General features: G+C 38.4%; 1 protein-coding gene across 5 annotated transcripts in view; it reads left to right on the forward strand.

Annotated features, from left to right (window-relative positions):
* EMSY (EMSY transcriptional repressor, BRCA2 interacting) overlaps window positions 1–24,038 on the forward strand; it is a 94,545-nt gene that overhangs the window by 65,089 nt on the left and 5,418 nt on the right. For all 5 annotated transcript variants that reach the window (XM_004610833.2, XM_055121009.1, XM_055121010.1 and 2 more), the window contains 7 exons: window positions 1,696–1,894; window positions 10,484–10,648; window positions 12,586–12,741; window positions 14,108–14,149; window positions 16,766–16,917; window positions 20,499–21,056; window positions 22,338–22,838. In XM_004610833.2, coding sequence (XP_004610890.1) covers window positions 1,696–1,894; window positions 10,484–10,648; window positions 12,586–12,741; window positions 14,108–14,149; window positions 16,766–16,917; window positions 20,499–21,056; window positions 22,338–22,838 — 1,773 coding nt within the window. The remainder of the gene's footprint in view (window positions 1–1,695; window positions 1,895–10,483; window positions 10,649–12,585; window positions 12,742–14,107; window positions 14,150–16,765; window positions 16,918–20,498; window positions 21,057–22,337; window positions 22,839–24,038) is intronic.

The raw sequence follows: 24,038 nt of genomic DNA on the forward strand, positions 1-24,038 counted from the left end.
CCCGCCCACACGAGCAGAGCCTGGGAAGCTACCCCTGGTGTATTCGATATGCCAAAAATGAGATAGGTCTCATTCCCCTGACCCTGAAAGAGCCTCCAGTCGTTGGGAAAGATGAGGAAGGAGAGGCTGCTAAAATCTCAGGCTGGGGAGGAATAGAGATGTTACTGGTGCCCACTTGAATAAATCGAGGAACAGGATGACAGTGACAGTGATGTACATATATATACATATATACATACATAACACTATACATATCCTTATAAAATTTTTTAAAATTTTTTTAGTTTTGGGCCACATTCAACAGTGTTCAGGGGCTACTCCCTACTCATTGCTCAGAATTGATTTTGGCAGTTGGTATCAAGGATCATACTAGGGTCTCCTGTATGCAAGCTTATATGTTCAGCCCTTGAACTATCTCTCTAGTCCCTAGTTTATATATTTAAACAAGTTTGTGATTAGAAATAAGTTCAGATTTCCTTTAAATTTCTCTTAATAACACTTTCATTTCATCATACAAGTCACAGTGTCACTAGTATTTTCATTTTGAATTCTTGGAAATGGGTGACTTGAAGAGTCTTTAAAAGGCTTAGAGTGATATGTATGAGAGAGTTAAAATATATGACACATTAGCATCTTTGTTTCATGCATCCTGATTGAGGTCAATTCCTGGAATTTATATTTTGAACTGGAGAGATTCAGTTAGAAATTTTTTTTCCAGTTTCACTGGTGTTAGTGTTTGTGATTCTTACTTTCAGAGGAGTTGATCCTACTACATTTTTTGTATTGTTTTTAATAGATTTTGTTTCTCTGGTTTTTCAAAGACATAAGTCTCAAAGATTAGATGTGCACAAATATCAAATTAGGAACTTCATTTTACTGCTAATGAAAAGTAACCTAAAAAACAGTGGCTTTTGGGGGACTCTTGGGGAGGGAGACACACCCAACAGTGCTCAGGGCTTACTTCTGGCTCTGCACTCAGGAATCACTCCTGGCTGTGCTTGGGCGCCCATATGGGATGCCAGGGATCGAACTTGGGTTGGCTGCGTACAAGGCAAGTGCCCTACCAGCTTTACTCTGCCCCAAGAACAATGACTTAAGTAAACTAGGGTTTTCTTTTCATTATGTTAAGGGCGGAAATCTTACACTTGTTATTGTGTCTCAAAAATTTTATGGGGAAACTAGGTGTCTAGTGTCTTTCTGTTCTGAACCCCTTAACCTGTGACACCCATTCTGCAGTCTAGCGCACAGACTGTAAAATGTAACTTGAAGGCATTATAGGCAAGGGAAAAAATAACAAGAGCCAACTTTATAAGAATTAAAACTTTTGTAATCTACAATGTAGCACTGTAAGCAGTAAATGAAGGCCTGAGTGATAGAATAGTGGGTAAAGTACTTGTCTTGCACACAAGCGACCTGTAATATATCTCCGGAACCACATATGGTCCCCACGTTCTGCCAGGAGTGATCCCTGAGCACAGAGCCAGGTGTAACCCCTGAGCACCTCCAGATGTGGCTCAAAAATCAAAAACTAAAATAAAAGCACTGAACGTGGCTTGATTAAAATTTGTTTCTAGATTGAGTTAGTATTTGATGGTGTGCCTGAAGTGTAATAAGTATAGTGTTGTTTTTCCTTGTCAGGAAAATAATTGAAAAAATAAGTACTTTAAACTGGATTTATTTCTCAATTCCTTCTAGGTTCTTATTAAACCTAAACCAGTGACATTTCAAGCCACGGTTGTTAGTGAACAAACAAGGCAGCTCGTCACAGAAACATTGCAACAGGCTTCCAGGGTCTCAGAGGCTGGTAATTCTTCTATTCAGGAGGGAAAGGAAGAACCACAGAATTATACAGATAGTAGTTCCTCTTCTGCAGAATCTTCCCAAAGCTCCCAAGGTAAAATTCATTTTATTTTATGTATTATTTAATGGACTGATTTTCTTTTGTTTTGCATGTTAAAACTTCAGTGAGCTGAAATTTTCCTCTTGGTGATGCTTATTATCTTTTCTTCATGGCATATGCTCATAAAATAACTGGTAAACTCTAGATGATGATTTTGATGTGCATAAGTATTACCAAACTGGTTAGAGCTTGTGTTTGCTTTGGGTAAGTAGAAGAATGCCAGAAAGAAAGATATACCTTTGAAACAGATACTGCTGAACTTTGAGAAAAACAAGGTGGACAGAAGTGGACAATTAGTAGCATCTAAGTAAGCTAACTGAACTATACATTGCCATTTCCATGGAACTATTTCCAGTTAGCTTAATTATTAGTAACACTCCTTTTTGCTTTTAGTAGTATCCCTAGTTTGGACGATAATTGTATACTTATCCTATTTGTAAGAAAAATACTATGAAGCCAGACCCCATATTACTATCTTAGTTACGTTGTTCTTATAGGGAGTCTATTGAAATAAACTTTGTAACCTACTATCTAGTACTTTTGTTTCTGTTAGCCTTCACTCCCTTTATTGTTAGGTGATGTGCTTATGCCATGGTTTATACTCTGATACAACTAAGCAAAATTAAGTCTGTCTTCCCTTGATCATTTCTCCCTTTGTTCTTTCTTTGCCTCCCCTCAATCATCTTTGGAGTACATTTTTTTAGCACCTCCACTTTCTCTCTCTCTCTTTTTTTTTCTTTTTTCTTTTTTTTTGCTTTTTTGGGTCACACCCGGCGATGCACAGGGGCACTCCTGACTCTGCACTCCGGAATTACCCCTGGCTGCACTCAGAGGACCATATGGAATGCTGGGAATCAAATCCGGGTCGGCCGTGTGCAAGGCAAACGCCCTACCCGCTGTGCTATCGCTCCAGCCCCGCACTACACTTTCTTAGTACAGATTTTTTATACTAGTCCTTGATGATTTTAGCTCTTCAGTGAAGGCTTCCCTGATTAGTCTGACATAGTAAAATTGCTGTTTATTCCATTAATTCAATTTCACAATTCTTTATTACTTTATGATATGTACTAAGCATTGTACTAAATCAGTGTTTCATGGAGGTGAAACACCTCCCTAGACACTGAAACAGTCCATGGGGGTCAGTAATAGTCTGGGTGTATTTGGGGTGGGTGGGCTGGGGTGTGCTGTTTGTTAGCTTAAAGAAAATGGGTTTCCAGGGACCAAAAAAAAAAAAGAAAGAAAATGGGTTTTCAGTGAGTAAGTTTTCTTCCTAAAATCTGGTAGTAGGCCAAATAAATTTGGGGACCTCTGTACTGGACCCTATAAAGGTTGAATAAAATATAGTTCTTGAGCTCTAGGAGCTTAAAATCCAGTGAAGGAGATTTAAAAAGTACATTGTAACCCCAATATAAGAATTTTATTATGATTTTCTTTTTTTGCTTGTTTTTGTTTTGGGGCCATACTCAGAGATTCTCAGAGAATTACTCCTGGCAGTGCTCAGGGGACCATTTGGGATGCTGGGGATCGGAGTGCCCTACCCATTGTACTATCTCTTCGACCCCAAGAATTTTATTATGATTGAACAAGAGATTGCCAGAGGTAGACAGGCAACCTCCAGGGAGGCTAAAAGGTTTCAAAAAGGAAGTACCACTGGAAATGATCTTAGGTATTGAAAACTTAATACCTAAAAATCTAAATGTTTTGAACAATGTGGCACTTATTTTACAAAATGGATAGTGTTCTTCAGTACATCATTCAGTGAAAGGATATATATATATGAATCAATTTGTTTAGATTCACTTTATCAGAGTATATTGGTTTTTTGTTTGTTTTTCTTTTTGGGTCACACCCGGCAATGCACAGGGGTTACTCCTGGCTCTGCACTCAGGAATCACTCCTGGCGGTGCTCAGGGAACCATGTGGGATGCTGGGAATCGAACCCGGGTCGACCGCGTGCAAGGCAAATGCCCTACCCGCTGTGCTATCGCTCCAGCCCCTAGAGTATATTGGTTTTTAAGCCAGTTCATCTGCTAGTTGCATTAGAGTGGTGCTCAGGCTTTACTTAGATCCTTTGAACTTATTGATCATATATTTGTAGACATTGTTCTGATTTCAACACACCAGCTGATTTTTTTTTATCTGAGCCTGCAGTTCATTGAGTAATAGCTTTCTTTTTTCCCCCTAAAGAATTGTTTTCATAACAGGCAGGTAGAAGGTTTAACTTGTCAGATATTACTGAAAGGAGGACATGAGCAATTGATGTTGTATATAATCTTGGATTATCTCTTGAAAATAGCTGCTATAATCACCAATAATTTTCTAAACCTGCCATTTCATTGATGAGTCTTCAGTTCTTATTGTAAGAAGAGGTCAAAGTTTTGCTATTTTTAGGAGTGAGTGAATATTTTGCTCTTTGATTGGGTACACATATTTTTATCTACTTTAAATTATTCATTCTATATTTTCATTGCATGTAACTTAAAAATATTTGTATCAAAAATTTCAGTTCAGGGGCCAGAGCGATAGCACAGCGGGTAGGGCGTTTGCCTTGCACGCGGCCGACCCGGGTTCGATCCCCGGCATCCCATATGGTCCCCCAAGCACCGCCAGGAGTAATTCCTGAGTGCAAAGCCAGGAGTAACCCCTGAGCATCGCTGGGTGTGACCCAAAAAGCAAAAAAAAAAAAAAAAAAAAATTTCAGTTCAGAATAGTCTTATATTACAGTTGACTCTAAAGCCCTTCCTTTTTTTGTTGTGCTCAGGGCTTACTACTGACTGCGCTCAGGGATCACTCCTGGCAGTTAAACCCAGTTTTATAATCTGCACTTGGTCCTTCCCTAATATTTTTGTACTGCTCCTTGGTACATTTCACAGATAAGAGCTGGGAATCATATGTGATTAAAAAGGAAAGGATAAAGAATTTGGACTCAGTCTAAGATAATGCAAGTTTACAAAGAATATACTGCTAGAAATTTAAACCCTTCGTCATGTCTTCCCTTTATGATATTTGAGTTTTTAGCTTTGTTTAGTTTTGGGGCCACACCTGATGTAGCTCAAGGCTTATTCCTGGTTCTGTGCTCAGGGATCCTTCCTGGCAGGACTTGGAGACCATCTCGGATGCTGGGGATCAAGCCCAGGTCAGCTGCATGCAAGGAAAACGCCCTGCCTGCTGTGTTGTGTCTCTAGCCCTTGATTCTGCCCTTGTAAGAAAAAAAATTGGGGGCGGGGGCTGGAGCGATAGAGCAGTGGGTAAGGCGCTTGCCTTGCACTCGGCTGGCCCGGGTTCAATGCCCAGTATCCCATATGGTCCTGCGAGCACTGCCAAGAGTAATTCCTGAGTGCAGAGCCAGCCAGGAGTAACCCCTGTGCATTGCTGGGTGTGACCCAAAAAGAAAAAAAAAATTTTTTTTTAATAAGGTAATTGCAAACTTAGAAAAAAGTTGCAGGAAGGATAAAAAAAAACTTCATATACGTATTTTACCTATATTCACCACTTGTTTAATTTTGCCCTAATTGCTTTTTGTGGATTCTCTTTCTGACCTTACTGTGTATGTTTATAACTTTAATGTTTCTTAACCATTTGAGTGCAGGTTGTAATTACCACGTGATTAAATCTAAATACTTAATATTCTTTTGTCTATATGTCTCAATGCTGTCTTCATAACTGAAGTATAGTTAGTAAAATTAAGAATTTAATATAATACTACAATCTGCAGTTCACTCAAATGTTTCAGCTGTTCAGTTATGTTCTTTGTAGTTTTCTTCTGTATACAGTTTACTTCAGAGTATGTATTGCCTTTAGCTGCATTTGTTATAGTTTTGTATTTTTCTTTAACTTGGGATCATATATTAGCCTTTCTTTGTTTCACTTACTTTGTAGGATATTTCTTAATTTGGTTTTATCTAATGTTTACTCATGAATAGATTCAGTGAGAATTTCACAGGTAAAAGTTGTATAGTTTTTATTTTATCTGGACATGATATCATGTGATTTATATATATATATATATACATATATATATCATATTTGCCTCAGTGTTGATGTTAATGTTGATTACTTGGCTAACGTGTTGATTTCCATATTACAATGTTCCCATATTTCCCTTTGAGACTAATAGTAATTGTGGGAGAGGTACCTTTGAGACTTTATAAATGTTTCTTATCAAACAGAAGTATTAGTTTACATTTTATGATTATTACTGATATGCTTGATTATTGTTATTATACTATAAAAAGAAATTTCTTTTTTCTTGACTTTAGTTTTTTTTTTATTTTTTGGCAATGTCCCATTACAAGTTCTGGAATAAGAATATCTTTTATGACAAGGGACTATATTGATTTATTTTATTTTTTTATTTTATTTTTTTGGGGGGGGGTCACACCCAGTAATGCACAGGGGTTACTCCTGGCTTTGCACGCAGGAATTACTCCTGGTGGTGCTCAGGGGACCATATGGGATGCTGGGGATCGAACCCGGGTCGGCTGCGTGCAAGGTAACGCCCTACCCGCTATACTGTCGCTCCAGCCCTGTTGTTTTGTTTTGTTTCTGGGTTATACCATGTGATGCTCAGGACTTATTCGTGGTTCTGTACTCAGAGATCACTCGTTGTGAGGCTCAGGGGATCTTGGGGTTCTGAAGATTGAACCCAGGTTGGTGGTATGCAAGGCAAGTGCTCTATCTGCTCAACTACCCTGCTCAGTGAATGTATTGATTCTACTTGTGACTTCTGAGCTTCCACCCCTCATACCTCATCCCCAAGGAAGAGTAGTTTAGGTTTTATACCTATTTCCCAATTGTTTCCTCAGGGCTTAGAAAAGTTCCCTGTCTTCATCTTGTTCTGACACTTTCCTTGATCACCCTGGCAGAGTTTGTCATTCTTTCTACAATCTGTTGCTAAAATTGTTTTGCACTGCCAGCCAGCTATTTTATCATTAGTCATGTTATTTATTTTATTATTTTATTATTAGTCATGTTATTTTTTGATTTGTGCGTTAAAATTTTCATTTCACTATAAGAACTTCTTAGAGATAAGGTTTATATTTATATTACACATCCAATATTTAGCCAAGAAGTTAGTGGGCACACAGTAAAATTTTCATTACTGTGATATAAGGTTAAGCTTGAGCCATATAAAACATTTTTGTTGCCTAGATTCAAAGTGTTATTCCTGGGATTTTCCCTAACCTTGTGGATGGGCCTTTTGAGTGTATAGCCTGGACAGTTTTACATATTGATACTTGGTCACCAAGCCTAATGAAACAATGCTAAACTTTCTTGGTCAGTGAATGAAGATGGGGCCATATGCCTAATGAGATCTTTTTCCCTCCTTTTTCATTTGAGATCCAGGTTAGTGTCAGTATGCTTCAGATTAATAAAGTATTATGGGTTTTTGGTTTTGGTGTTTTGTTTTGTTTGATTTTTTTTTGCCACACCTATTTGTATCTAGGATGTACTTTTTTTTTTTTAATTCTTTTATTGATTCACCATGTGGAAAGTTACAAAGCTTTCAGGTTTAAGTAGGACCTACTTCTGGCTCTGTGCTCAGGGATCACTCTTGTCAGTGCTCGAGGGACCGTATGGTGTCCCGGGGATTAAACCCAGGTCAGCCACATGTGAGGCAAGCACTTTACACACTGTATTATCGTTCTGGACCCTCAGGGGTTTCTTATTTAATATCTACTTATATCCAAAAGACTGTAAGACTTTTCTGAAGTAAAATGGGAGAGAATGAGGAGATTAAAATTAAGCGTAGGGATATAAGCAGAAACCAGACATAGACAAATAGAAAAATGTGTTCAGTAAAGACAGCACTTTAGAAGCTTTGTGATTTTGTTAGGTCATTTTGAAAGTGAGACATAAATCCATATAAGCAAAATGTAACTTTATAAGAACCTTCAAAACTATTTTGTGTTTATATATTGTGAAAGATTTAGAGTAGAATATATAATGTACAGTTCCCCCCAAGTTTTTGATGATTGTAGCCTTCTTTTGCAGAACATTTTGAGGAATTAATGTTCCTGCCACAGTTAAGTATTAAGTATTGTCAGCTAAGTATTCTAAAAGCCTTGGGCTTTATGACAGAGTGAAGGATAGTACATACCACATCACAGAAAAGCTATAGACGTCTTGGATTTAGTTAACAGGAGATGATTTAGATGGTTTAAACATAAGGAATTTATTTTATGTGAAGAACAGTTGGTCAAAAGGATATTTTACATGACGGTAAGATGAAGGTTGGGTTGGGAGGATATGTAAGCTGTCATCAGTTATCTTGAGTACTGCAGCATGGACAAGAAAAGAACTGGTCTTTGTAGATACATGGATGGAAATGTTCCATATAAGAACATTTTCTAGTGTCTTTTGTAGAGAGGTGGGAGGAAACTGTCTTAAAAAGTTGTAAGTTCTTTGATACTGGAGTTTCTGTATTGTAGGATTTCAAATGTCATATGAAGCATATGACAGTTTTTATTCATTCTATTATACAGAACTTAAATTTAAGAGAATTGGTAATCTGAGGAATCATTCTGGGATGATTTGGGATCACTTTCATGTTGTCTCAGTCTTGGCACTTTTGACCCCAGCATTAGACTTGAATAGACAGTGTATGTACTCTAAGCACATGCCAGAGTAGAGGAAAGAAAATCACGCATGGAGTGATTTTTACATCTTTGTTTCACTGTTGGAGGATTGCTACGCGCAGCCTTTGATACTCAGCTCCAGAGTATGGGCAAAGTGAACAGTCTGAACCTGTGCATGATTATTATTTTGGTTAATGTGTTTTATAGGTACTCCTATGTGAAATTTTATTTACCTTCCCTCTCTCCAATGTCAGTCCTGCTTTCTCCTGGGTATTCTGTGAATTTTATACAGTTGGATTTTAGAGCTATCCTTTGAACTACGGTCCTTTTACTTAACCAAGCAGTCCATCGTCTTGGAATTTCTTTTCTTTTTTTTCTTTTCTTTTTTCATTTTTTTTCCATCTTGGGAATTTCTTATATTTTAGAAGTTAGGTTATGTAAAAAGAATGATTCCTCAGATTACCAATTTCGTAAATTTAAATTCTGTATAATAGAATGAGTAAATAAAAATCATCATATGCTTCATATGGTATTTGATAATGTTTGGGGGTGTGTGTGAAAGAGTGGAAATACATACATGTCATGGGAATTTAAAACTCCTGCTATATATTGATTTTGTTATTTGAGGGGGAAGCAGTTTTGAAGAATTATGCCACTATCCCTACCCTTTGGACAACTAATTGCTTTTCCAAAATGTAAGGTTTATAGAAGAATGAATTCTTTTTATTTGTGTGTGTGTGGGGGGGGGGGAATACATTCTTTTCATTCTTACCTAATACTTTAGGTAAGAATTCCAATTTAAAACACCATTCCAATTTAAAACAGTCTGTAATTTGTATGTGTATGTCTTTGTTTGCCTGTATTGTTTGATTTTACTTCCAAAATGCAAAGCTGTGAGTGTATCTTTAGTTGTCTCCTCCATTATTACCAAGATTTAATGATAATAGACATGCCTTTATATACTACATAATTTTCTCTATGGTATCTTGAACAAAGGAATTCAGGAACTTAAAATAGTTTAGTCCAATTTATGGAAAAGTCAGCAAATAATTTGCTTTATATGATGCACTTTTTAGCATTTATATGGATATCTGTATCACATGACTATTAGTCTTGATTAGGGCTGTCTATAATATCTGTGTAGCATGAATAATTAGCCTTGAATTGTGAATGTAACTTATTTTTAAACTGACAGGAAGCCTTAGAACTACTCTTCTTCTGGCCACTACAGTTACAAAACATTTCCTTTATAATTTGTAAAGATTTCTTACACATTTATTTCATTATATTCTTGGTAACTCTGAGGTAGAAAGATAAATTCATTATTACAGTTTAAAAGTCATAAAACTAAGACCCAAAGAGTTAAATTACTAATAATTGATAAAGCAGATACTCTACTGCTTAAGACTTTGAACTTCAAGAGTTATACATGTCATATATTATTTCTTACACATCACTAATTTATTCTTATTGTCAGTGGACAGAATTTTCTTTCAGTAATTTATCTGTCTAGTTAGTGTTGACTGAATGCTCAGGTTAAAATGCAGACTACATTGTTAGGTGTATTGGGGAAAATAAGACTTCTGTAGCATTTTGTTTTTATGTACAGTGTGCACCCATCCTCAGAATTGCACATTTTTTTAGTATAGCAATGATCACATTGAAATTGTCATTTTAAGTTGTCATTGTACATGTCTGTCTCCTCAACCAGATTGTGTGCTTCTTGGCCATCCTTGATTATTCTGAGTTCCTTCATAACCTCAGTGTCAGATATATATACTCTCAAACATAGCTGCCTAGCTGGTTGAGTCAAGAAATGGATCGATAAGTGAATAAAAATTGAAAAGACATCCCCTCTGGGGGCTTACAATCTTCTTGGGGAGATAAAGTATGACTTTATAATAAATAAAAATGAGTAAATAGACATTGTTTTATTTTGTTTTGTTTTGTTTTTAAGAGAAACTTTGTTTATAGGGTTTGTTTTTTTTTAACTAATACAAAACAGATTCCCAGCCTGTAGTTCATGTAATTGCTTCCCGGCGTCAGGATTGGTCAGAGCATGAGATTGCAATGGAGACTAGCCCCACCATAATTTATCAGGATGTATCCAGTGAATCACAATCAGCTACTTCAACAATCAAAGCTCTATTAGAACTCCAGCAGACAACAGGTATGAATTCACATGCTCAGTGGAATGAAGCATGTTTTCTCTAGAGATGGGTTGTGCAAGATACTACCACTGTTACTTTTCTTATCATTTGAATACTTTTCCCCTCTGAACTTGTCTATAATCATTGTTGTATTTTACTTACGAATTCATCAAGCTGTGTATAGGAATACTAAAGGATAGATAGAATTAGAAAGGAGGAAAAATTGAGAGCTCTTTCCTCTGTCTCATATAAAATGAACAATCCTTTGTCACCAGAAAGGACTAAATCTGTCTCTTTTAAGCATAAAAATGATGCAGTAGAGTTGCCAGTCCTATTGAAGAATCCTATTGGGAGTTTTGGAGTGACAGTTCAAAGGACTGAAGGTCATGCTCTGTATGACAGAGCTCCAGGTCGAATCCCTGGCCCTGCATTTAATTCCAAGCTCTGTTGGGCATGAGCCCCCAAGCACTCCACTGGGAGTATCCCCCAGGCACCTGTGGGTGTGGCCCCTGGGGGCAGATTGAAGGGCCCCTGCCCTCCTCCTTAATGTTGGCAGGTTTGCTTTATAATCATAAAACACCATATTTGTTTCTTGTTAGCATTCTGGTTTATTTTAATTTTACTGTTTTATTTATTTGTATAGTTTTGACCATTTGAGTTTCCATGCAAAGCTGTCCTCATTTAACAAGACCCTCATCAATATTTATCTTCAGTAAATGCTAAGCAAAACCTGTGTGTGTTATATTAACTTTTCTATTATAATAGGTCAAAGATTTTCAGAGCTTTTAAAGGATGTTAGCAATAATCTCATCAAACTTTTTCATTTTGTGGACGAGTAAAAAAATATAGAGAGGTTACCCAGTTAGTTAGGGAGACTATATCTTTTGATTCCGTCAGTGTTCCTTTAACTTATGGGGTGACTGTTTTTGTTTTTATTTTGCTTTCTTTGGTAAAATGTTATTGTAATTATATTACATTTTATACTTGCTTTGAATAATCTAAATGGACTTAAGTTTCATTGGGCTTAATTAACATTTGTTATAATACCACTTTTATACTACCCCAGGAAACTAGCGTTTAAGTCTTTAATTAATTTTCTATTAGTATTACTTTTGGCCTTAAGTATTTCCTCAGCTTCTTGTCTTTGACTTACTCAGCCATTTCTCCTAATTACTGATAGAGTGTGTAGAAAATGTTTAGATAGAAAGTAAACAGAAAGTCAGTCTACCAGCAGACGCCATTCTTGGTTTAGGAGTGGTTATTGGTTTGGCTTTTGTGTCATCCCTGCTGGTGTAGAACTACTCCCCACTCAGTGCTCTGGGGATTGCTCTCATTGGCTCTCAGAGAACGTGTTGCAAGGCATGTGCTCAGCCCCTTGAGCTGTCTCCCTATCTCCCCAGAAGCCATTCTCGATTCCTGATTATAATACATTTTATAGCTAAGAGGCCATTTTCCCTAACACTGAACTTTAAAAGAAAAATTTTAGTCATTAGAGACATGAGCGCCTTTCTTTGGAGATTATCTTGTATTTTTAATAGCTTAAGCTGGTCACTGTGCCCTATTTTTAGTAGATATTTTTAGTTGCTGTAAAGCAAATTATGCTATGCACATACTATATATTCACCCTTTGTTTTCAGGTTGGTGAGCTCAAGAATACCAGGGGCAACCTTGAAGAAGGGTAAAGGAAAGGGCCCAAGGGGAATGTTGGGTACAAGGAAAACAAGCAGTTTGAAAATAGGGGCACATTTAGTCTGATTACTTGGCAGCTGGGTATAGTTGTACGAGCCGCACAGCTCACTGCCATACTTTGCAGTCTGCTTTGCCTTTCAGCTCACTGTCTCCTAGTCAGTGCAAGAGGTGGCACACCAGAGGTCTGGGTCATTACTCCCACGGACTGCCCTGGCTTTGGTACTCATTGGTGATAAAAGTTAATTTTTCCCCTGACTTTTTTATGCAGTAAAGGAAAAATTGGAATCTAAACCAAGACAACCCACTATTGACTTGAGTCAAATGGCAGTGCCTATTCAGATGACCCAGGAAAAGAGACATTCTCCTGAGAGTCCATCAATTGCTGTGGTAGAGTCAGAGCTAGTTGCTGAGTACATCACTACTGGTAGGTGTCCTCTTAAAAAAGTAGTATTACTATAGGAGAGCTGCCTTCTGGATTTCATAGGGTGGGTGCTTGGGGGAGAATATATTTTTATATTTCTCAATTGCTTCCAGTTTGCTTTGTGAGCAAATAAATGTACATTGACCATGAGATTAAAACCCTGTCTTTAATGACATGGGGAGAGTTATCAATAAATTGTCGCAAGCTCTGTAAGTAGTTGAAAATTGCAGTTTGGCCTTAAACAGCATCTGTAAAAACAGGAAGGGTAACAGTTGTAGTGAAAGGATGAAATATATTTATACGTTTTTTAAACAATATATGGCATCAATAGCATCAATAACATGGCATTGGTGCACAAAGTTACCCCACCTTTACCACCACCAAAAAAAGACAAAATATATTTTTTCCAAGAATAAAATATTTTTATGCATTTTTATTTTGAAGGAGAGAAAGTGGGTCAGGAGAAAAAGAAAATATAAAACAGAGCCCCCTTCTCACAAAAAGTCTAAAATGTGATTTGGCATAAAACACTAGTGAGATTTTTGGATGGAGAACAGGAAAGATAATATTCTATTTCTCATATTTTGTGTTCACACCATACCTTGATAATAATGGACATTTATTATTAAATAATAATGTCTGTTTTGAACACTTATTATTTCAGGATTTGGAATAGTTTTGAGAGTAATAATATGAATCATTGGGGTCAGGAGAGATAACTTAGAAGACAGTAGATAAAGGATATTTATCTGAAGTTTTCTTAAGCAGCGATTAAAAGAAAACAAAGTCCAAATATTTAAAGAATTAACTACCAAAACAGAAGATAGAAGCTGAAGAGGTAATTTAGCAATTAGGGAATATGTCTTGCATGTATAGAACCTTGATTTGATCTCTGGCTCCGTGAACATCCCCTGAGCACCTGAGAGGGGGTGATCATAGTTGTCCTCAGCACCACAGGGCCTGAGCCCCACTAAGTCTCTGGGGCCCTTGCACTGAATTATCGGGCCCAGTTGGCTGAGAATTGCTGGGAGTGGCTCCTGGACCTCCTGAGTAGCTCTTGTGAGCCATAAATAAACACTCCCACCCCCGAAAGAAAAATAATATCTAAGAAATTCTTTGGCATCATTTTTTTAGGAGAGAATCTTCCTTAAGACTAATGTGTTTAAAATGCCTAAAAGGAAAAATTCCCTTCAAGTTACAGAAAGGTGTGTCTTTCTTTAGAGGTACCTAGCAGAAAACTGTAAGTCAAGCAGGAGGCAAATACTGGGGAAATAATTGTGCTACAGTTGTAGCATCTGGTGACAGATAGATTATCATATGGTAAACAGATGAAAAGACCTATGATTTCTTCCTTACTTATCCTTTTCAGAACGCACTGATGAGGGGACAGAGGTTGCTTTTCCCCTTCTAGGTAAGTGGTGTGCATCCATTTGTAATCTAACCTAAGGTAAAAGATTCTTGTTTGAGTGGGAGCCACTTAAATGGATGCGCTCTACTCTGATCTGGTAGAGGAAATGGTAAGCTCCATCCAGTGAAAGGGAGAGAGCCTTTTCTTTGAAAATAATGGAATTCTTTTTCAGTGATAAATAAGCAGTATGACATTGGAGGGGGTATGGAAAGGGGGGGTAGAAACAGTTCTTGAAGTAAATTAAGTGGCTAGTTTTGGTGTATATGTGGCCTAATTAAGGTCACTTCAGCTGTTTTTTTGCGTGTTTGTGACCTTCATAATCTCCCATCATATCCTTTGCCTTGTTGAACATTTTTGTTTGTTTTTTGTTCTTTTTTTACTTCTAAGTCAGCTTCCTGACCCTGACATGTTATATTATCCTGCAGTGCATATTAGTGCTCCCTACCTTTCCTGCTTCCTGGGGAATTACTATAACAATATTTATGTGTTTTAAATAAGGATTATTTTTAAATGGTTTTAGTTATCTTTTGTTAAATCCTGTTTTGATTTGGTTTTGGCTTTTTGACCACACCTGGTGGTGCTCAGGGTTTACTCCTGGCTCTGTGCTCAGGAATCACTCTTGACAGTGTTTGGGGGATCATATTGGGTGCTGGGAATTGAATCCAGGTTGGCTGCGTGCAGGACAGTACTATCACTCCAGCCCAAAATCTATTTCATGCCTTACTAAAAATATTTTAATGTAATAATTATGAAGGTCAGTATGGGTAGCATAAAACGTTTTATAGCTTGATAGTTTCATCAGAAATTATTTTTCATGTCCTTTATTTCTGATGCGTCTCTCAATAAAAACTTTATTAATCTGTTAGATTAGTTCTAGTATTAGTAGAAATTATTTTTGTTTTCTCCTACTCAGACATACTGATTTTTAGCCTTTTTTTGTTTTAATAATAAACCTTGATTATATTTTTTTAGTTCATTGAGCATATCTGGAAAATTTTAATCATAACTTATATAAATAAAGCATACTGTAAAATTCACTAAGATACCATAATGCAGTTATAAAAATATTGCTGGATGACACTGCCTGTAATAGCATGTATAACATGTAGGTAAATGGATAGCAATAATAGAAAAGTATATTTAACAGATAAGATGTGTAGATGACTTATATGTTACTAGCCAGAGTTAAAATTCTATACTTAAGATACAGAAGTGGCACTTTCACATTGATTTCTCTAGTGATCATTTTACGCTTGGGCCTCCCACTATGATTTATCTAAGTATGGGATCACTACTATTTGAAATTGTAGATCAAGCTGAACAAATATTAGAAACTCAGATATTGAGAGAGTTTTGCAATTCTCAGAATCTGTTACATATTTTTGTTGTACTCTCTGTGTTCCTGATTTTAAAGGTTGGTTTTCCAGTAAGCATCAGCATTTTTGTTTAAAACTCTGTAGAATGTGGGGTAAATGGTTATGCCGTTTAAAAGTTTAAAATTTAGGTGGGTAAGAGATGCATCTTTGTAGATGCATGGTTTCAGATACACATAAATGTAACTATAAATGTATAGTTTACTCCATGGCATCATTGTAGTAAGAGTAAATTATTGGTTGTTTCCCCATGCTATATTCTCATCCTTTTGTGTCAGATAAGCTAAATTTGAGAGGATGAAAGCATTTTGATTATTTTGTTGATTTATATTTTAGTGCTTAGGAAAGGATCATTTTTGACCTGTTACTTTATCCAATCCTCTCTAGGTAGAAGGAAATTTTTATAATCGTTTTTTAAAAACCACCAAACATCCAAGAATATCTAGGTTTTAATGGTTAGGTGACATCTTCATATTCACAAAGCTGGTGGCTGACCCGGTGGGAGAGTCAGGTGTGACTCGACCAAGGTCTCTTTCTGAAGTATCATCTTTTGCGGGGTGAGGGGCACAGCCAGAGTGCTGGGGCCTGCTTTCCCAGCTCTGTTTGGGAGTTGCTCTGAGCGTTTCATGAGGATGGTACAGTACATACCCTCAGCCTGTTGAACTCAACAGCACCCTCTCCACTATTCCCTCTGCAGTATCCTCCTGATCTTTACTATCTCTAGGAACTGGTAGACTGTGAGATAGTCCCTTTTGTATATAAACAAGTGAATGCTTCTGGGGATTATTTTGCATATGGAGCTGGGTTCAAGAGGGAAAGAACTTATATTATTGTTCATGAAGGTATTATCTGGAATTTGATTATGGAAACCTGATGCTTATTTTGTGACCTTTATTTGGGGTCAGGATGGTTGGTGAAAGTATAGTTCACAGGAGGATATAACTTTAAGGAATTTGTTCCTCGTTGTGATAATTTTTACAATACTTCCCTATGTAATTTTCATTTCATCCTTCAAATCACTGTTATTCCCATTTTACAGAGGAAACAGAATCTCAGCTGTAACCAGTTTTCTCAGAGTCCTAGATCATAGGTGCTAGATGAGCAGACTCTGACCTCCCGCCTCTGAGTTCACAGTCCCACACTTGATCTCTGTGATCCAGTCAGACAGACCTTTGTTTTCAGCGACTGCTGGTCACAGATGCTCTGGTGATTTCTGGAGAAATCTCATCACCTCCTCTATTTTCAGTCAGCCATCGCTCCCAGCCCCAACAGCCCTCGCAGCCCCAGAGGACCCTTCTCCAACATGTGGCTCAGTCACAAACTGCGACACAGACATCAGTGGTGGTGAAGTCTATCCCGGCATCTTCCCCTGGAGCAATCACCCACATTATGCAACAGGTTGTATATTCTTTTTCTTTTCAATTTCTGCAACTGCCTCTTTTTGGAATAAGGTTTAGCTTATTCCTATTATAAGAGTGGAAATAATAGAATTAAAGGGTATTTGTATAGTTCTTTCATCTATAGGCAGCAAGTTTGTAGGAAATGCAATTCATCTTAGCAGTGGAAATGATTAAGAAATACCATTCTTGGGGGCTGGAGTGATAGCACAGCAAGTAGGGCATTTGCCTTGCACACGGCCAACCCAGGTTCAATTCCCAGCATCCCATATGGTTCCCTGAGTACTGCCAGGAGCAATTCCTGAGTGTAGAGCCAGGAGTAACCTCTGTATCGCCTGGTGTGACCCCCCCCCAAAAAAAAAAAAACAAAGAAAAAAAGAAAAGAAATACCGTTCTTCATTCTTCCATGAATTCTTGCCATTTCAAAAGGTTAGGATTTATCTAGATGAAAAAGAAGAGGATTTATCTAAATGAATCAGGGACATCAGAATTGTTCACTATTTTTTTAAAATTTTTATTTTATCACCATGTGGAAAGTTACAAAGTTCTCAGGTTTATGTCTCAGTTATACAATATTTAAACACCATCCCTTCACTAGTGCCCATATTCCACCACCAAAATCCCCAGTATACCCCTTGCCCCCGCCCCCCACCCCTAACTGTATAACTGATGAATTTCACTTCATTTTCTCTTTACCTTGATCATGTTCCATATTTCAACACAATACTCACTATTGTTGTGGAAGTTTCCCCCCTAAAAAGACAGCCCTACTAAGGAAGCATTCGATAATTAGTTTTCCATTAAAAGATCGTATGTTTTCAGTTTTTAGAAAAGGTCGCGCGGTTCGGATGTGTCCCAGTCCCGCATCTCAGAGCCGTGTTAGTTGCTGCTCAGTGTTGCCAGGGCTCCATCTGGAGAAGGTGTGGTGGCTGCACCTCCTCCGTCCGGATCCCCGGTGTTGCTGGCCCCGATTCGGGTCCGGAGCATTGTTCGGCCGCGATGCTCACCAGAATGCCTGGCTGCTTCTCTGTTGAATGTGTTCACTATTTTTATGTGTTTTATTATGAGAGAATTTATCTCTGAGGTAAAAATTTTAAATAAAATAGAAATTGATTTGTCTCTTTTTTGAAGTTGGTTTTGGGATTTTTATTTTTGGTTTGTTTTTAAAATACTCATAAGAACATTATGAGTAAGCAAATATTTGAATTATTTTACTATCCTTCATCAGTTAAGTAATGGGGAAAAGGAAAAAAAATGTCAAGTTGATTTTTTTTTTAAATTTATTCTTTTATTGAATCTCCACGTGGAAAGTTATAAAGCTTTCAGGTTTAAGTCCCAGTTATTCAAGTTGATTTTTGATTTTTTTTTCTTTTTTTTTTTTTTTTGCTTTTGCTTTTTGGGTCACACCCGGCAGTGCTTAGGGGTTACTCCTGGTTTATGCACTAAGGAATTACTCCTGGCGGTGCTCGGGGACCATATGGTATGCTGGGAATAGAACCCGGGTCAGCCGCATACAAGGCAAATACCCTACCCACTGTACTATCGCTCCAACCCCTCAAATTGATATATTGTGTGTGTGTGTGTGTGTGTGAGAGAGAGAGAGAGAGAGAGAGAGAGAGAGAGATACTATGCTTTGAGCTTTAAAAACATTAACTTAGTTTTCACAATTGGGTGTATATCGCTCTTACAGATGAGGAAACTCATTCTTTTAGAAGTTAGATAACTTACTCTAGATAACAGTACCAGGATTTAAACCCAGAGCATCTTGCCTGTTAAAAGGTAATATCACTAATAGCAGATTCAACATTACTTACTTAATAGTCACTAAAACACCAACCACTCAACTTGTAGCAAGTAATCCCAATTTCAGAGAAATTACTTGAAAGACAATAGAGAAAAGTTTTAATTACAACCTTGGGTGTGTGAAGTCCTGTTATAAGACAGGGGAAGATTTTGGTTGAATCTCACATTTCAAAGTTTAGAGGTGTAGTATATGTCAAGGCAGTGGAAAGGGTGGTAGATACTGTGACACTGAGGGGGGAACCTGAAGGGGGAGCGGCATCAAGTGACCAGATATTATGCTAGTTCTCAGATTGGAGTCTACTTGACATTGATTTCTCAAGACACCTAGAAGAGATCAATAGATTGGCCCCAGTTATGTCACTCAAGACCATTGCCTCGTCCAAACACTTAAGTAACACCCTCTAGTTACTTCCTTCCCATCCACAGGAGTGCTTTGCTCCCATCCCAAGTCTCCTGCCTTCCTGGCAGGTGAGTTTCTGGGAAGCTGTTGCCTTGGGTGTGGAATCCGAGCTGCCACTTGGAGCAGAGTCCCTTTGCAGGGATTGGAATGGGCCTGGTCTTAACACACAGGCTTCTTCTAGACAGTGAGGTTACCACCTCTCGGGAATTCTGGAGCTATGGGGGCAGGGCAGTAGAAGCCTTGTGTGCAATTAGGAGGTTGCTTCCTGTCTGTTGACTTAAAAGAAGGAAGATTTCTAGGGGGTGACAATGTTTTTCTGAATAGTGGGTGGTAAGCCAAGTAAGTTTGAGAGCCTCTTTTCTAGGCAGTGTTGGCCATGTTCATGGCTAAAGTGGGCTTTCTTTTCTCTGCATGTTACTCCTTGGTTCCTGTGGTCTTTCTGTGGGTGACTTAGCATCTCTGGTGAGCCAGACTGGGAAGTGTTTCCTGAGCCAGGGAGCCTTTTTTCCTTATTTTACTGGGCTGTAATTGTAGAACAGTCTTAGTCTTTTTTTTAACAGAAAGTTCTAGGTTCTTTAGAACTTTTCATATAGAAGCATACAGACAGTTTTTTTGGGTTTTTTTTTTTGTTGTTGTTGTTGTTGTTTTGCTTTTTGGGTCACACCCGGCGATGCACAGGGGTTACTCCTGGTTCTACACTCAGGAATTACTCCTGGCAGTGCTCAGGGGACCATATGGGATGCTGGGATTCGAACCCGGGTCGGCCGCGTGCAAGGCAAACGCCCCACCCGCTGTGCTATCGCTCCAGCCCCCCAGAAGCATACAGACAGTTTTGAGAGCTCTTAATGTCTGAGAGTTAAATTTTGTATTTTTTTTAAAGTCTTCATTGTTTTGTGGGGACAACACCCAGCAGTGCTCAGGACTTACTGCTGGCAGGGCACAGGGGAGTAAATGGGGTACTAGAATAAAACCCAGGCCCGCCACATGCACATCTAGTGCACTACCCGCTCTACTATCTTTCCAGCTCCCAAGAGTTTAAGTTATTTTGAGAGCCTTTTGTTTGTTTGCTGTGTTTGGGCTGACTCCTGGCTCTGTGCTCATGGATCAGTCACTCCTGGCAGGGCTCTGGGGACCGTATGGGATCAAATCCAGATCGGCTGCATGCAAGATAAGCATCCTACCCGCTGTACTAGCTCTCCAACCCTATTTGGAGAACTTTATTCTAATGCTTCCTTTAGGTTTAGAAATCTTGGGAGCTGTTTGTCCTTTTAGACTCTTCAGAAAATGATTAAGTGAATTTATTCTTTCCAGTTTGAGGTAATTGTAGCAAGATAGGTGTTATTCTTGCTTTATTCTTACTTTGTGTCTTTTTCACTCAGGCTTTAAGCAGTCACACTGCTTTTACCAAACACAGCGAGGAACTTGGAACAGAGGAGGGCGAGGTTGAAGAGATGGACACTTTAGACCCTCAGACAGGTCTGTTTTACCGATCTGCCCTGACCCAGTCAGCTAAGCAGCAGAAACTTAGCCAGCCTCAGCTGGAACAGACTCAGCTGCAAGTGAAAACTCTGCAGTGCTTCCAGACTAAACAGAAGCAGACCATCCACCTACAGGCAGACCAGCTCCAGCACAAACTCCCGCAAATGCCCCAGCTTTCCATCAGGCATCAAAAACTCACCCCTCTCCAGCAAGAACAAGCACAGCCCAAGTCAGATGTACAGCACACACAGCATCCCATGGTGGCCAAAGACAGGCAGCTTCCTACCTTAATGGCACAGCCCCCGCAAACTGTAGTACAGGTGCTCGCAGTGAAAACCACGCAGCAGCTCCCCAAACTGCAACAGGCTCCGAACCAACCAAAAATCTACGTGCAGCCCCAAACCCCCCAGAGCCAAATGCCGCTCCCAGCCTCGTCAGAGAAGCAGCCGGCAAGCCAGGTAATGGAATGTTGATAGCATGCAAAGTTAAACTTCCCTGTTTATGGGGAAAATGAGAACATCACAGCCGTATCGTGGTGAGCAGTGCTTTCTCCAGGCAAGAGGAGACCAAAAGCCTCATTACACTGGTGTTACTTTCATCCCCCATCAGAAGGTTAGCATTAGGAAAGAAATGCATGCTTCAAGATAGGGAAATTTTCTAGGCAGTATTTATCTTATTCTTTATTTTTTATTAAATCACCATGAGATACAGTTACAAAGCTTTCATGTTTGAGTTTCAGTCATACGATGATCCAACACCCATCCCTCTACCAGTGTACATTTTCCACCACCTATGTTCTCAGTATTCCTCCCCTCCACCCCAAGCCCACCCCGCCCCCTGCCTCTATGGTAGATAATTTCCCTCTTACTTTTGGGCATTGTGGTTTGCAGTACAGATACTGAGAGGTCTCATGTTTGGTCCTTTATCTCCTTTCAGCACACATCTCCCATCCCAAGCCACCCCTCCAACCATCATTGACTTAGTGATCCTGTCTCTCACCCAGCTGTCTAGGCAGTTTTTAATCACTTCAGCATTGACCAGCAATGCATAAAAGCAATAGCCATAAATCGTTTTTATTTTTTAGGTAAAAAGGTTTATTTCCATGCCTATATACCCTTATTTCTGTAGCAGTAGGATATCCTAAGTAAACTATAGTCTTTCAAGGAGCTTCATTAAATATATTTCCTTACAGTTTCTATCATCACCCAGAGAGTACATTTATCTTCTAGATTTATTTTCTAGACTGCAAAGGAATTATCTGTGGATATTCAGAAGAAAATTATATTAGGGAACCCAGTACATTAGAGTGATATGTATGTACAGGTGCAGGTATATATTCTAAATACATATAGATTATGTTTGTATAAATGTATTTTAGTGCATGAGATTGAAAAAAATCCTACCTTTATTTTTAAAAAGCTCGAGATTATGTGAAATAACTTGAGAGGGGTTGGAGGTGGTATATTGTGTGAGGATATAGTTACCGAAGGAAAACAAAATTGCTATAGTTTTTTATTCTTCTATGAACCATGGCTGACTGAACAAAAGTTCTTTCAGCTCTTCCTTTAAACCTCAATTTTTTTGAAGAAACCATAGACATTCAACCTTATTAAAACAGCAATCTGCAAAATGTCTTCCTTGTAACTGCACAAATGTTTCTTTTTCCATATTGTCTGAGTTATTTGATAGGTTTTCTCAGAGATGTAGCTGTAACACACAAAACCCCAATTTATTTTCAGGTGGAGCAGCCAATTATAACCCAAGGATCCTCTGTTACAAAGATAACTTTTGAGGGGCGTCAGCCTCCCACAGTTACAAAGATAACTGGTGGTGGTTCTGTGCCTAAGCTGACATCACCAGTTACAAGCATATCTCCCATTCACGCCTCTGAGAAGACAGCTGTATCAGACATTTTGAAAATGTCATTGATGGAAGCTCAGATTGACACAAATGTAGAGCATATGGTAGTGGATCCCCCAAAAAAGGCTCTTGCCACAAGTATGCTCACTGGTGAAACAGGATCGTTACCTTCTACCCATGTGGTGGTAACAGGGATGACGAATTCAACTCCCCAGCAACAGAAATGTAGAGAGTCCTGTTCAAGTCCATCTGCTGTTGGTTCTTCCCTAACGACAAGGAAAATCGATGTACCAGGAGTGCCTACGACAGGCCAGTTCATGCGTATTCAGAATATAGGCCAAAAGAAAGCTGAAGAGAGCCCAGCAGAAATTATCATCCAGGTAAGAATTTGGAAAGAACGTGAGAAATTATGGGCATTTGAAGGTGGTTGTGGGTTTGGTATTACGGAAAGAGTCAAATCGAATAGCTAAAAGACATCAATTCTGAGACAGAATTTGGCAAGTTTGATGTCATCCCTATTACAAATACACAAATTTTTATTTGTTTCCTAGAAGAGCATTCTGGAAAGTTAGTGACGGATGTTACATAGCACATGTTAGAGGATGCTTTCAGTCCCAAGTCCATGTATCAGCTTTATTTGTAGATGCAAACCATACTTGCCCATACTAATTGAGCAGATATACTCAAAGAATCAGCAACATCCTGGTGTGAAGTTTTGGGTTCTTAATCTTGGTTCATAAACTCCTGAAATATAACTAGATTGCAAGTCTATATTAATTTCAGAACCATTTCTTTAATAAAAAAGACAAGTCCTGGGGGCCAGAAGTAATGTGGGTAAGGCACTTGCCTGGCACACAGCTGACCCGTGTTCAAGTGATCCCTGAGTGCAGAGCCCCTGGTCCCCCTCAGCACTGCATCAGGTATTTGCTCCACCCCCACAAAAAAAAAAAAAGGTGCATCCTAGTCTTGATACAAATTGTTGGTTTTCAGGACAATAATATATAAAATACCAGACGCATGCTGTAAGAGAATGTTTCTACAGAGTAATTTTTATATCTCACTTGGGAATTAACCATAAAGCTTTTTTTTTTTCAATCATTGTTACTGAAATCTTTGTTATGGTTACTGTCCCACCTTGGTAAGTACAGGCTCGTGAACATAATGAATTATTATTCATTGATCTTTCTGTGCCTTGCATTCCCTTCATTCTAAAATTCATCTGTCTTCATGCATAAAAATAGATCACAACTGAAGAATTAGAGTCGAGGATAGCCTTTAGAAGTCATGTTTTATTTTCCCTCACTCTGCATAGTATCATGATTTTTCTTGACATGTCTTTTTGCTGAATTGATGATATATACTTGGAAAATGGAGGTATTAGAGTGGCACATTTGAGCTGAGAGTTTAGATTTATTGAAATGCGGATATTTCAAAACAGGGTTTTCAAATGCCAGTTCACAAACAGGTGTGAATCTGCAGGTGTAAAGAGGTTAAAAAATGCTGGTCTGGATTCTTAACATAATTTTAGTATAATGTCACCTGGAAGTTCATGAGGTAAAACTTTTCCATTCCCATGATGC

This window comes from Sorex araneus, chromosome X (genome assembly GCF_027595985.1).
Source record: "Sorex araneus isolate mSorAra2 chromosome X, mSorAra2.pri, whole genome shotgun sequence".
Classification (NCBI taxonomy): domain Eukaryota; kingdom Metazoa; phylum Chordata; class Mammalia; order Eulipotyphla; family Soricidae; genus Sorex; species Sorex araneus.